General features: G+C 34.6%; 1 protein-coding gene across 3 annotated transcripts in view; it reads right to left on the bottom strand.

The window, feature by feature from the left end:
• Positions 1-13,285, bottom strand: part of LOC118890249 (neurexin-3-beta) — a 572,537-nt gene that overhangs the window by 372,003 nt on the left and 187,249 nt on the right. For all 3 annotated transcript variants that reach the window (XM_036842801.1, XM_036842799.1, XM_036842800.1), the window contains exon 2: positions 1,071-1,252. In XM_036842801.1, coding sequence (XP_036698696.1) covers positions 1,071-1,252 — 182 coding nt within the window. The remainder of the gene's footprint in view (positions 1-1,070; positions 1,253-13,285) is intronic.

Below are 13,285 nucleotides of genomic sequence, written 5' to 3'. Positions count from 1 at the left end.
CCCCCCTACTATTTAAACCTCATTCTTATTGCTCCAAATTAAATCCATTCTTCCTAGCCTTGTCATTGCTAACTAATGAGAACAATTCCTGTCTTTGCTCTTGGTGGCTGCACTTCGGGTACTTATGGATGAGAATCATATCTTTCTTTAGCCTACTTTCTTAACTGCAGACTGCACTGGTGATAAAATGGGTTAACTGTTGCTATAAAAATATTTTCTATCCTCACAACAAAGTAATTGTTCCTCCAAATCATTTTAATTTCTTAGAATTGCACTGTGTTCTTAATGATCTGCAGTGAGTGAGGGTGCAATCCTATTGGGTTTATATATACAAGCAAACTGCTCTATATACAAGACACACAAATACACCAACTCTTGGTCAATGTGCTGATTCTTTTTGCCCCACCCACTCTGGCCTCAGTTTTTATCACATGTTCTTTATGTCTCTACAAGAGTGTCTGCAGGCTAGGGCAGGGGTCACCAAAGCACAGCCTGCAGCCTGTTTTTATAAATATATTTTTATGGAATATAGTCATACATATTCTTTAAAAATGTATTGTCTATAGCTGCTTTCACATTAACAATGGCAGAGTTGAGTAGCTCTGACAGAGACTTATGACCCGAAAAGCCCCAAATATTTCTATTTGGCCCTTTACAGCAAACCTTTGCTGATCCCCCCAACTTAGGAGATGATTGACACTCAAGGTGGCCTTGCTGCTTGCACCAGGTTAAGATGAACCATACCAGGTCAGTCTCTTATTTACACCTAAGGGGTCTGTTAAGTGTTTCATGACTGGTCAAACCACCCAGAAGGGGAGGGAGTCTGGACAGGAAGAGTTTTAAATTTTCTATCCCCGAGGTACCCTCTGAGTATCATGGCTCATATCTGAGGGGTAGAATGATGCTTAATACACACCACCTCCTGGGTATGGCTCCAACACACTGAGGCAACGTTACAAGCATATGCCCCTTTGCCATGTCTGTCTAGAATGTTCCACTGCATTTATCTGGCTCACCAACTCAGACCACCAGGAAGACAAGAGAATCCAGGCCACAGTCCCGGTACTCACTATGTGAAGCTGGAGGAAGTCCCCGAGGCCTGGGGCGCTGTCTATGCGCACCAAGATGCCGTCCTTCACGGTGGTGCTGAAGCCCACGGCCAGGCGGTCAGAGCGCGTGCTGGGCCTGTCATTGGCCGGCCAGGTGTACAGGATGAGGCCTCCACTTTTCCCAAAGATGTACGTGGCGCCAGCTGCGAAAGCAAGGAGAGACGGAGCCGTCAGGACCCTGCAGCGCGTACTGCCAGCTGTGGGTACACTGCTGAGACTCTGCACAGGCAGCTGTGGAGAGAAACGGCCGCCACGTGCCAGTATGTGGTGACCAAGAGGGATGGCATCCAAAGCGGCTGTCACCCCGAACTAAAGATGCAGGCAAAATGAGTTAATAACAAAGCAGATGCTAGCCAGAGACATTCCTCGCATCTTCAGATCCTGCTGTATAAGGGCAGAGGGCAGATAACATGCTGTGTCTGAGAGCTTTGCTACGTTGTGACAAACAACTTTTCTGCCTTCTTCAATCTAGGCCAGGGCAGGCAGGAGACAGGAAATTAGTTCCCCCATCTCTTAGCTATCAGAATATTCTGGTCAGTGGAGTAGGGAGCAGTTCCAGGAAGGCCACACAAAACTAAAGGTAACGTGGAAGTCCAAAGCCGTTATTCCTTTCCTGCCTGTGTCCTCTGTCACCCTCACAGAAAAGAAAGCCTGAGAAAACCAAGTTACATGACTCAAAGCATTTGCCTATTTCCCTCTTATGTTGCTATAAAAAAGGTGGTAAAAATTAATTCTGGAGGTCTTTAAAAAATTAACTCTATACTTTTTTCCCTAGTTGTGGTGTTTATCCGGTATTCTATAACAGTTTCTAGCTCCTTTCCAAGCTAAATTTCAAAAAGAAGACATAGGAGACATAGGAAAAAAACCTCAATTTAATGAATTTTAATCTTGAAAAGCAGTATTATCAATTATGACTAGTGGGTTCAATGTTGTTTTTAACATTTACTTGTGTTTTAGCTCTTATAATTTATAAACCCAGGGGTTAGTAAGAATATATTGACTTAAAAATACTTAGAAAACAAAGAGGAAGAAAAATAAAGAGAATATTTGCATCTCCTAAATTTCAAAAATCTATTTTTACAAACAAGTTTTAAAATCTGAATTTGGGAAAAAGCATGCAGATTTGGTAGCCAGAATAGACTACACCATTGTAGTTTCTATGATTGTGTGTATGTCACCCACAGTGAGTAAGTAGTTCCATAGGTCACTCATTTCAAAGTTCAGAGAACATTTGGCATCAGATTTTCTTGTGTTTCCCACTGAACATAGTTCAATCCTTGAAATTGTTTTAAAGCAACATTAGACAAGCATTCATATATCTCTAGCATTTACTAAAAATCTCAATCACTGATCAATTTACTTTACAGAGAATATTGGGTTGAATCATGTTGTTTCAAGAAGAAATGAGTTATTCAGCTTGTTTAGAAATAACAGAGTAAGCTGCTATGAGGCTAGAATTAGGAGTATATGTCATATGCCATCCTCTTCTAAGGCATTAAGCCATGTTGTATTCTGAGGCATATAGCATCTAACCTGTCCTCTTTGAAAGGTCACTATTCTAGTTGCTCCAATATGCTCAGTTTGTGTATTGTATGCAGCATAACATTATTTTCCTTTTATGAGTTTCTCAATTCTTAGGGGATGGTGTCTGAAAAGCCCTCCACAGTCATCTGGAAAGTTTGGGATTGTAGTATGGAAAGTATATGTTTAATTCTACATGCAAAATAATGTTTGTTCCTTATTATCCACAAACACCCTCAAAGATTCTTAAAATCAGAAATGTGGATATAATGATTTACTCTTGATATCTCACCATCTGTGAAGAATTTAAATAATTCCATTTCTGTAGATGACTACAAATGTCATCATCATTCCCTTTACTCTTTATTTGGAAAACTGAAGGTTACTCAGTGATTAATATATAGAATCACCAAAAGTGCAAATCAGCCTGTGACATTTTGTGGCAATTTAAAAAATCTTACCCTATTCTATCCTAAATATATAGTGGATTCTGCTACAGAAATAAATCCATACTCTATCAGGAAATAATTTTGTCACTACAGAAAGAAAAAGTCAAAAGTTGATAACAGCAGCAACATATACATGGTGCTTTACAGTCTGCAAAAGTGTTTTTCAGATTTATTAGCTGGGTCTTCACAGCAGTTCTATGGAATATTTCATTTGTTAACACTGTTTGGAAACAGAGACCCAAATATTTGACTTAAATAAGTGGCACCTCCTTTAAGTCTCCTTCTGGACCCTCCAGCCTCCAAAAGCCTGGCTTTACCATATAACAATCATAGCTGAATATCATTGTACAATAAACTATACCAATGATGTAAAGCTGACTGTACTTCATTTTTTTCACACCTTCTCATGAGAATGAAGCAGAGTGAAAACAAAGCCATAACCCCTAAATCTGACATGTTTTCAAAAGCTAGTCTGGCTTTCTCACCATACAAATAACTTTACAAACTTTCTACTCTGCTTATATTTCACCCACTGCCCTGTTCAGTAACTCTCAATACAAAGAATACAAAGAGGAAGAGCATTTTAAAAGATAAATACACAACTTCTTACATGTAGTGGCCAGAAGGTCACCATGACTTCAATTTTTAAATAAACAAAGAATGAAACTACACTATGACAATATTATGATAAGTAGAAAGAGAGTATGATTTAAATTATTTTTATTGCCTCTGTTGCTCTGAATTCAGGATATCACTATGTTAGATAATTCTAACTTTATAGGTGAAAAGGGCATAAAAGGTACAAAGTCCTTAGCATACAGCTTTTTCTGCTATATAGAAATAAATTTTAAAATGTATTCTTGGTACTGAATTTGCTAGTAAGGGTGACTAAAGACCCTGAATGCTTCCACAGTCCAATGTTGGCTTTACAGGAAGTTAGTTAATAGTTACAAGCCTCTGCTCTGATAACTTGTTATTTTTTTCTTCTTTAATTAGCTTTGTTGTCTTGCATGGTTTTTAAAGATAAATACATGCTTTCTGTTAATTTTAATATAAAATGCCTAGAGTGCCAGGGGGAACATGGAATTATTTTACTTTACATTTTCAAATTAAAAAGTTAATTTTGTTATTTTTAAATGTGGATTACAAATCAACTTTTTGGGAACATCCCAGGAACCACAAGAATCCTCTTTAATCCATTAACGATTTTCACTTCTAAGACATGCAGTACCAAATCACATGCTTTCTACTCCGAGAAAGACTAGCGTTTCTGATTGCTGGTTTCTCACTGTGCTCAGTATGCTGGTACTAAGATCATACTACATTTATTAATAATCAGAACCATGGAAATTTCCTGCTTGCTAACAAAAAGTGATTCATTCAACTGATGAAAAAAATGCTGTGGTGGTATTTTGGCCATTTAATATTGCAGTGTTTGCAAGTTTGCAAGCAGCTGAAGTTGCTTTGCTGAGTTCCAGCCAGCACAGTATTTCAGGAATGGAATCTCCACACTGTCACCATTAGCCATGATAAGGTGGATATACTCATCTTCAAATAGTCAACAAGCATGACATGTTATTTAACACACAACTTCTTTTGTCTTGAAAGCACCAAAAATGGGTTTGGCTTATTGTTTTCATAACTGGATAGCTCTCTACTGGGAGGGAGCTGATGGTGATTTTGGCAGCTCCATATACGTATAGCATATTACTTTTCTGGATACCAACAGGAACAGAATCATGGTCCATTTTAAGATTTACATTAGACATAAAAATAATATATATATACATATGTGCATTAATATGCATGTATGTGTGTGTGTGTGTATGTATGTGTATAAAAAAAGGAAAGTTTAGTTAGAAAATAGAATAGACTACCTGGAATTAATTTATTATTTTCCCCATCAAATAATTATAAATAAAATGGCTCCAGAAAAGCATTTATATATAATGTCGGTTATATATTTATGTTTAAAAACAACAAGTTAGCTTTTTCTGAAATAATGTTCAGTGGTATTAAAATGGAACAAGTTTGGAAGCATCTCCCAAGGGAGACCTGAAAGAGTTAAGTTTAAAGAGAACTAACAGGGAACTATACTCAGTATTTTGGAATAACCTATACGGGAAAAGAATCTGAAAAAGAATATATATATGAAATATGTACATATTATATATATAATATGTACATATATAATATATATATATAAACTCAATCACTTTGCTGTACACCTAAAACTAACACAACATTGTAAATCAACTATACTCCAGTAATAAATGAATTAAAATAGAGAAAATAAAGAGAACTAGATAATTTACTGGTAGAAGAGTATAGCAGGTAGAATAATAAATTAAGTAATAAGTATAAGTCTTAGCATGCAAACCACCTGGTAGGTAAACTAGAATAAGAAACAAGATGTCAGACTCCTTCTCTGGTACTCTTTGAACACTGCCTGAGAATTTAGTATAAAATATCAAGGCACCAAGGTATGTCTGTCTACCTCTATTATATCAGGTTCCTATTCCTTATTTCTATTTTGTTACTCTTTCATCAACCTTATTCACATTTGTATTCTTTACTGTAAATTGGTAAATCCTTTTGGAAAATAGATTATCAAGGACATAAAATACATTATGCCAGTAGATGTAGTTATTGCTATTAACTTAAAATTATCTTTTATTCATGTCAATTATCATACAGATAATAAAACCAAAATGGAAAGACTTTGAAAATGACAAGTATCTCCTCTAGGAAATGAAGACGTATAGAGCTCAAGGGTCTCGTAATGACTGATGACTTGAAAAACACAGTTTCTCAATTTCTTTTACATATTTAGTTTGTCCATGGTTCCCCTTACGGACACCCCTGGCTCTTTTGGGAGTGTTCATAACAGTAGGGTCTTATAATTGCATAGCTTCAAGTGGGTTTCAAACTGCTTTCTTTGCGAGTATCTCATTTGATGTCTCTTTCCCCAGTACCCACTGAAGTGTTAATGGCAAATATTTTTGTTACTGTTTTAATAGAAAAGTAAACAAAGGCTCAAAGAGATTAAATGACTTGATTTGGTGTTAAGTGTTGGAACTGAGAGTAGAGCCGGATCTTCCCTTTCTTAATTCTGCCTTCTTCTCCCCTTCGCATGGGAGAAGCTGTCCTGCTGATCCATGGGATGTATCGATAGCTTCCCTAAAGGAATTCCTGGAGACCAAGAGCTCCACGAGGAGAAGGGGAGGGTAAATAACAGATGAAAAAAACTATGAACAACAAAATGTCTGCATTACAGAGGGAGCCACGAGGGAATACGAGATAGGTGATATAGATTTTAGAAAGAGCCCTGCAATGTATTTATTCAATGTATGGTTTATTATGATCTACTTTGTCTACTCCCAAATTTTAAAAATAAACACCAAAACTGATGATAAAGTAGCTTTAAATAAAGCAAAACTGAAGGAACTGAACATTAAGAGAGAAATTTCATGTATTTTAAAGAACATCCTTTATCTTTGGCAAAGAAATGATCAGATTTACTGCTCAGCTAACTGAGGAACTGACAACATTGCCTGAATCAAGTATATCATTGGGGAGATCCAAGCCCCATTTCTTAAACAATGCTCAGGCAAGGTAAGGGCTCTCTCCATAAGGGGCAATTTCTTTCTCTTTCTTAAAGAAAGAATGATTAAAACCAAAGGGCATTAAGCCAGAAAACACGGAGGCAACATTTCAGAGCATATCCCTCTATTAGAGATAAAGTATATGAGGCTCTATACATTAAAACTGATCTAAAGTAAAGCTTCCAGGGACACACTTAAATTTCCCCCTGCTTAAAAGAATTTTCATAAGCTCATTATTTTTTCCTTTGGGGCAATTATTTCTTTCACAAACCTTTGGTAGTGCTTTACAATGCTAATTATGATACTAATGTTACTACTAATATTAATAATCATACTAGCTATATGTATGAATCACTCACTATATATTATAGCATACAGTATAATATTTCAAATTCCTATACCTTTCATTTTAGATACTGTTGCTGTATTCGTTTGTTAGGGGCTGCCATACATAAGGTATCACAGACTGGGTGACTTAAGAAACAGAAATTTATTTCCTCACATTTCTAGAAACTAGAATTCCGAGATCAAGGTGTCAGCAGGGTTGATTTCTTCTAAGGCCTGTCTCCTTGGCTTCTAAATGTTCTTCTCCCTCCCTGTGTCACCACGTGGCCTATCATCTTTACCCATCTGTGTCCTAATTTCCTCTTCTTAAAAGGATACCAGTCACATTGGATTAGGGCCCACCCTAATGACCTCATTTTAACTTAATTACCTCTTTAGAGACTCTATCTCCAATTACAGTTATAGTCTGAGGCACTGGAGGTTATGACTTTAACATATAAATTTTGAGGGGACACAATTCAGCCTGTAACAGTCACTCTTCCAGTTTTAAAGATGAGGAAAGCTATATATAGAATGAGGTTAAAAACAAAAAATAAAAAACAAAAAAAACTTGCCTAAGATCCAAAGAAATCAGGAATTTAATCCAGATCTATCTAAATGATCTACATTCTTTTTACTATGTCAAACTGTATGCCCTAATATGTTTCCTTTGACCTTACCTATGTATCTGTGTGGGGATGGGGATAATGGTGGAGAGAAGAAAGTCAATGGCTTGCTAACATGTGGCAAAAAATAAACAACAGCAAACAAGATGGAAACTCAGTTCCCACGCAATGGAAATGGCAGTAGAAGGCTGATCATCCTGACCATTTTATCTGACTTAAATGACAATGGTTTAATATGAAGTTGTTCTCTATCAAGTATATAAAGCAAGGCCAGACAATAGCCTATTCCTGATTAATTACTCCGTACTCATAAAAGTCTAAACTATGAAGAGTGGACTCTACAATGAGGTTTATTTCAGAGATTAACTATAGTCAATTTAATTTAACTTTCATAACAGAGCTAGTTTTTTATATAGCAAAACAAAGTAAGTCCTAGGAAATTACACAGTATTCGGGTTTAAGAAAATAAATATTAAGCTTTACTGTCAAACAAAATGAAAATTCAGAACCCTTCTGTACCATGAGCTCCTGAAGGACAGGGTTGTTTAATTTATTTCTCTATCAACGCTGTGAATGCTCAGGAAACAAATGCTGCTGAATTAATCAATAAAACTTGGCTCACCTATACGTTCATATCTTCACACTGTCATTCAGGCATCTTCCCATTAATCCATCTCAGCTTTTTGTCATTTCATCTCATTGTGGAAATATTTTATAAATACTCATCAATTAGGGTTCACAACATCTCCTATGATGGAATAGCTTTCAATTTATAAAAGAAATCTAACTGCAAAGACATTTGAATGATTTTTCTTTGGTGAATTTTTGGCAGGCTCAGATAAGAAAATCACACCCACTTTTAGTCAAATTGTTTTATGTTTACCCTTCAGTTCCTAAATTACATTGAAAACAGTTTTTAGGATATATATTTCATATATATATGAAAATACATCTTAGATTTAACAAGAATACACAGTAGAAAAGCAAAGTAACATACTTAAGAATGGCAATGTTATCATTCTATTTTACAGAGCATTAACTAAGTGCAAAGACTTTATATACATTTGTCCTTAGGCAAAATATAAATGAATGAAAAGAAAAATAAAAATGATCATTTTATAATAACTCAACAGCCTCTTCTGTAGCAGTTTTTGGAACTCATTCCTTCTGATGACATCTCATGGGACATAGCTAGAATAAAAGGGAGGTTCAGAGTGCATTTATCTGCCTTCTTTTCCTCCTTTTATTCCACAGCTTTGAAATACCTTCTGTAATAAGAGCAATCAAGGGATTTCTAAGTACTGAATATTCTGTGAAAAAGAAATATAGATGAGGAGTAGTTGCTTATTTCCAGTGCTTTGATTTAAATTCTTGATTTATATGGACTTCACACTTTGAAGGGGCCAGGGAATATAAACAGATGACCCTGGGGTATTTATGGTTCTAATTCTTAAAACATGGTTTTCCCAAAAAAGTTGGCTAATATTTTTAAGAGTTATGACTCCTGCTTCTATGAGACACATATCTCTTAATCACAGAACCTATGTCAGAGTTAGGCAAAAGGAAGAACCTTCAACTATTAAGGTCCCTTCTCTGTACCTATCATGATCATTTATCTTCACTGTGCCTAGTTGCCCGATGATTAAGAAAGTGATAATACCACTCCTGCCCACGGATCTCAGAGAGCTGGAGTAAGGATCAAAGTAGCTATCAGATCACTTATATGTGGAATCTAAAATATGACACAAATGAACTTATTTACAAATCAGAAACAGACTCACAGACATAGAGAACAGACTTGTGGTTGCCAAGAGGGAGGGGCGTTGGGGAGGGATGGGGCGTTGGGGAGGGATGGATTAGGAGTTTGGGATTAGCAGATGCAAACTATTATATATAGAATGGATAAACAATAAGGTCCTACTGTATAGCACAGGGAACTATATTCGATATCCCGTGATAAACCATAATGGAAAAGAATATGAAAAAGAATATATATATGTAAAACTGAATCACTTTGCTGTACAGCAGAAATTAACACAACACTGTAAATCAACTGTAGTTCAGTAAAATGAATTTAAATAAATAGCTATCAGGTACACTATACAGAACTCTAGAAATAGTTTAGTATTTCCATTTTATGGTGATCACCTAAAAGTGAAGGAACTCCCCAAAGCTACTGTACCTGTAGGAGACTTTCACTTTTCTATATGCCCAGCATATCTTCCCCCTTTATCTTGAAACATTAAGCCCCTTCACATGGAAACTACTATTTTCTCCCATACCAATCATGTGATTTAAATGGTAAGTGTCAACCCCTTAACAGATTTTGCCCTTTATATACAGCTGATTAGCTAAGGTATGGTAAATTAACACCAGTTGGGCCAATCAAAGTCCGTCACTACATTTTTTTGTAACCTGGACCCACAGAAACACTCTATCAGTCTCTCCTTGATGATAAAGTTATGCCAGAAGAGGCACACAGCTGCCATGGCCACATTTCCTACCATGGGAAAGAGGTAGTGAGAAAATAAACACTGGCCTAAAGAGTGAAGTCAAGTTGTTGAGTTGGGAGTTGGACACAGAGAGAAAATCTTATTTTTTGAGTACTTGGTTTTAATGGTCCATGTTGTGAAATTGTGCCTTGGTGTTTCTTATATGAAATTCTCAGTTGCTAACTTTTTTAGTTTAAGCTGGTTCAAATTTTGCTTCTTTCACAACTAGAAAAGTCCTGGGTAGTAAACAACTGGTAACTATCCCAGTGCCTGGAACATGTAGGGGCACACTAAAAGGCTTGATAAATGAATTGGCAAAGAATGACCAAGATGAGCAACTGATACATTACGTAGGAATCTAAATATAACCTAAGCAAAGGAGCCCATTCAGTAATTCGTATACATTTCAAATGGGAACATTTGTAAAACTGATCATGTTCTTGTTGACAAATCCTTAATGATTTCCATAATTAGGTATATATATATATATATATATATATATATATATATATATATATATATATATACACACACACACACACATATATATATGTACATATATATATCTCCAAAACCCCAATGAATAGAATATTAGAATATTAATAAAAGGAGATTGCTTTATATCAAGTCCTATAAACTACAAATAAAGCTTTACTCAGAAGGAAATGCCTTAGATAATAATAAAGGAAATGAACATAAATGAACTGAACTTTCAACTTAACATACTATTACAAAAATAAATAAACTTAATAGCTCAGATGTGATGATTAATACAAGCTGAAATTTACCCAGTGTATTTTTAAAATAATAGTTTAAAAACCCAAAGCTTCTTAAAAATGTCAAAGAAAGTATATAAACCCCTGAAAAACCAGAAATAAGAAAAACTAAAAGAGAAAAAAATAGAATAGTAGAAATTATAAAGGAAATATAACCATAGCTATAGGAAATGTTAAAAATGTAAAAGAATATTTTGTACAACTTTAGAGAAATATATTTGAATACCAAAGGAAACAAATCATTTCTAGGAAAAATAATTTGCCAAAGGTTTCTAAGAAAAATTAGAGATATTCAAGAGACTAAATGACTACAGAAACCATTGGAAAGGTGATTCAAGTTCTACTATTTAAAAGATACAGGTCTGGATGATTTTATAGATACGTTTTATCTAACTTTCAAAGAAAAGATAATCCCCCAATTATTCAAATTATACAAGACCACAGGCAAGGTTAGCTATCTCCTCCAATTAATTTACAAATCGAACAAAATCTTAATACTAACATCTGTTAAATATACAGCATAAAAACAGAAGACAACATTTTAGTCTAATTTCATTTATGAATGTTGATTAAAATTTTTCTCTAAATAAACTTCAGGGGTACATTCAGAGAATAATACACCATCCCAGGGATATGAGAAATAATGTATTTCAACAAAAAGGTATCTATTAGCAAAATTCATTACATCTCCCAATTAAAGTAGAATTAGAATATAATTTTATCCCCGATTTTATAAAAGACTTGAAAAAAATTCTGCAGCCATTCCTTCAAAAACTCTAATTAAAATAGGAATTGAAAAAAGTGTTCTAAATATGATAGACTATCAAAAACAAACTGTAGCATCATACTAAATAGTAAAATTATATACCCTTCGCCATTAAAATCAGGAAGATAGTGATGTTCATTATCACAGTATTATTCAACAAAATTTTATAAGTTCTTACTAAACCAAGAAGGCAATAAAATAAGTTGTAAAATATTGGGAAAGAATACAATAACTTTTAAAAGATATGATTTAATACATAAATATTCCAAATAACTGTTTTAAAAACTTAATGTGATCAATTGACAAATTGGTCCAATACAAATAAATACATAAAAATCAATAGCTCGTCAGCCTTACACAGATGGTGTATATCTTTTGGTTATAACACCAAAAGAACAGGCAACAAAAGAAAAAATAAGTAAGTTGGACTTCAAAATTTTAAATCTTGTACATTAAAGGACACTATCAACAGATTGAAAAGGTAACCTACAAAATGGGAGCAAATATTTGCAAATCATATATCTGATATAGGATTAATATCCAGAATATATGAAGCATTCTTACAACTCAACAACAGACAATAAACCCAATTAAAATATGGACAAAGGGCTTGCATAGATATTTCTCCAAAGAAGGTATACAGATGGCCAATAAGCACATAAAGAGATACTCAACATTACTAATCATTAGGAAAATGCAAATCAAAATCACAACGAGGTATCGCTTCATACTCATTAGGATGGCTATTATCAAAATAACAGAAAATAATAGGTGTCAACTTGTGGAGATATGGAGAAATTGGAACTAGGATGTGGAGGAATTGGAAACCTTTTGCACTACCGCTGGGAATGTAAAATAGTACAGCCACTATGAAAAACAATGACACTTCTTCAAAAAATTAAATGTAGAATTCCCATGTGGTCCAGCAATTCCATTTCTAAGTACATAACCAAAAGAACTGAAAGCAGGGACTCAGATACTGTATACTGATATTCATAGCAGCATTATTCACAGTAGCCAAGAAGTGGCAACTACACAAATGTCCAATGATAGATGAATGGATACACAAGATAATGGTATACACACACAATGGATTATTATTCAGCTTTAAAAAGGAATGAAATTCTGATACACACCGCAACATGAAACTTGAAGACATTGTGCTAAGTGAAATAAGCCAGATACAAAAGGACAAATATGGTTTGATTCTAGTTATATGAGATACCTAGAATAGTCAAATTCTTAGATACAGAAAGTAGAATCGTGGTTATTAGGGGCTGGTGGGGAGGGGAAAGGGAAGTTATTATTTAGTAGGCACAGTTTCAGTTTGGGGTGATCAAAATGTTTTGGAGATGGTGGTGATCATTGAAAAACAATGTGAATGTACTTAATGCTACAAAACTGTACTTAAAAATGGTTAAAATAGTAATTTTTCATTATGTATATTTTACTACAATAAAAAAATCAATAGTTCATTTTAACAGTATCAATTACCAGGTTGAAATGACAGGGAAAAATCCCAACCACAATAACACAAATTTATAAAATATCTTGAAATAATGCAATAAGAAAGTTGCATAAAGACAAGCTATATAAAGGAAACTATAATTTTTGGAG

Source organism: Balaenoptera musculus, chromosome 2 (genome assembly GCF_009873245.2).
Source record: "Balaenoptera musculus isolate JJ_BM4_2016_0621 chromosome 2, mBalMus1.pri.v3, whole genome shotgun sequence".
In the NCBI taxonomy this organism is placed as follows: domain Eukaryota; kingdom Metazoa; phylum Chordata; class Mammalia; order Artiodactyla; family Balaenopteridae; genus Balaenoptera; species Balaenoptera musculus.
The sequence above is the reverse complement of the archived record's forward strand: the minus strand, read 5'-3'. Positions and strand labels throughout refer to the sequence as shown.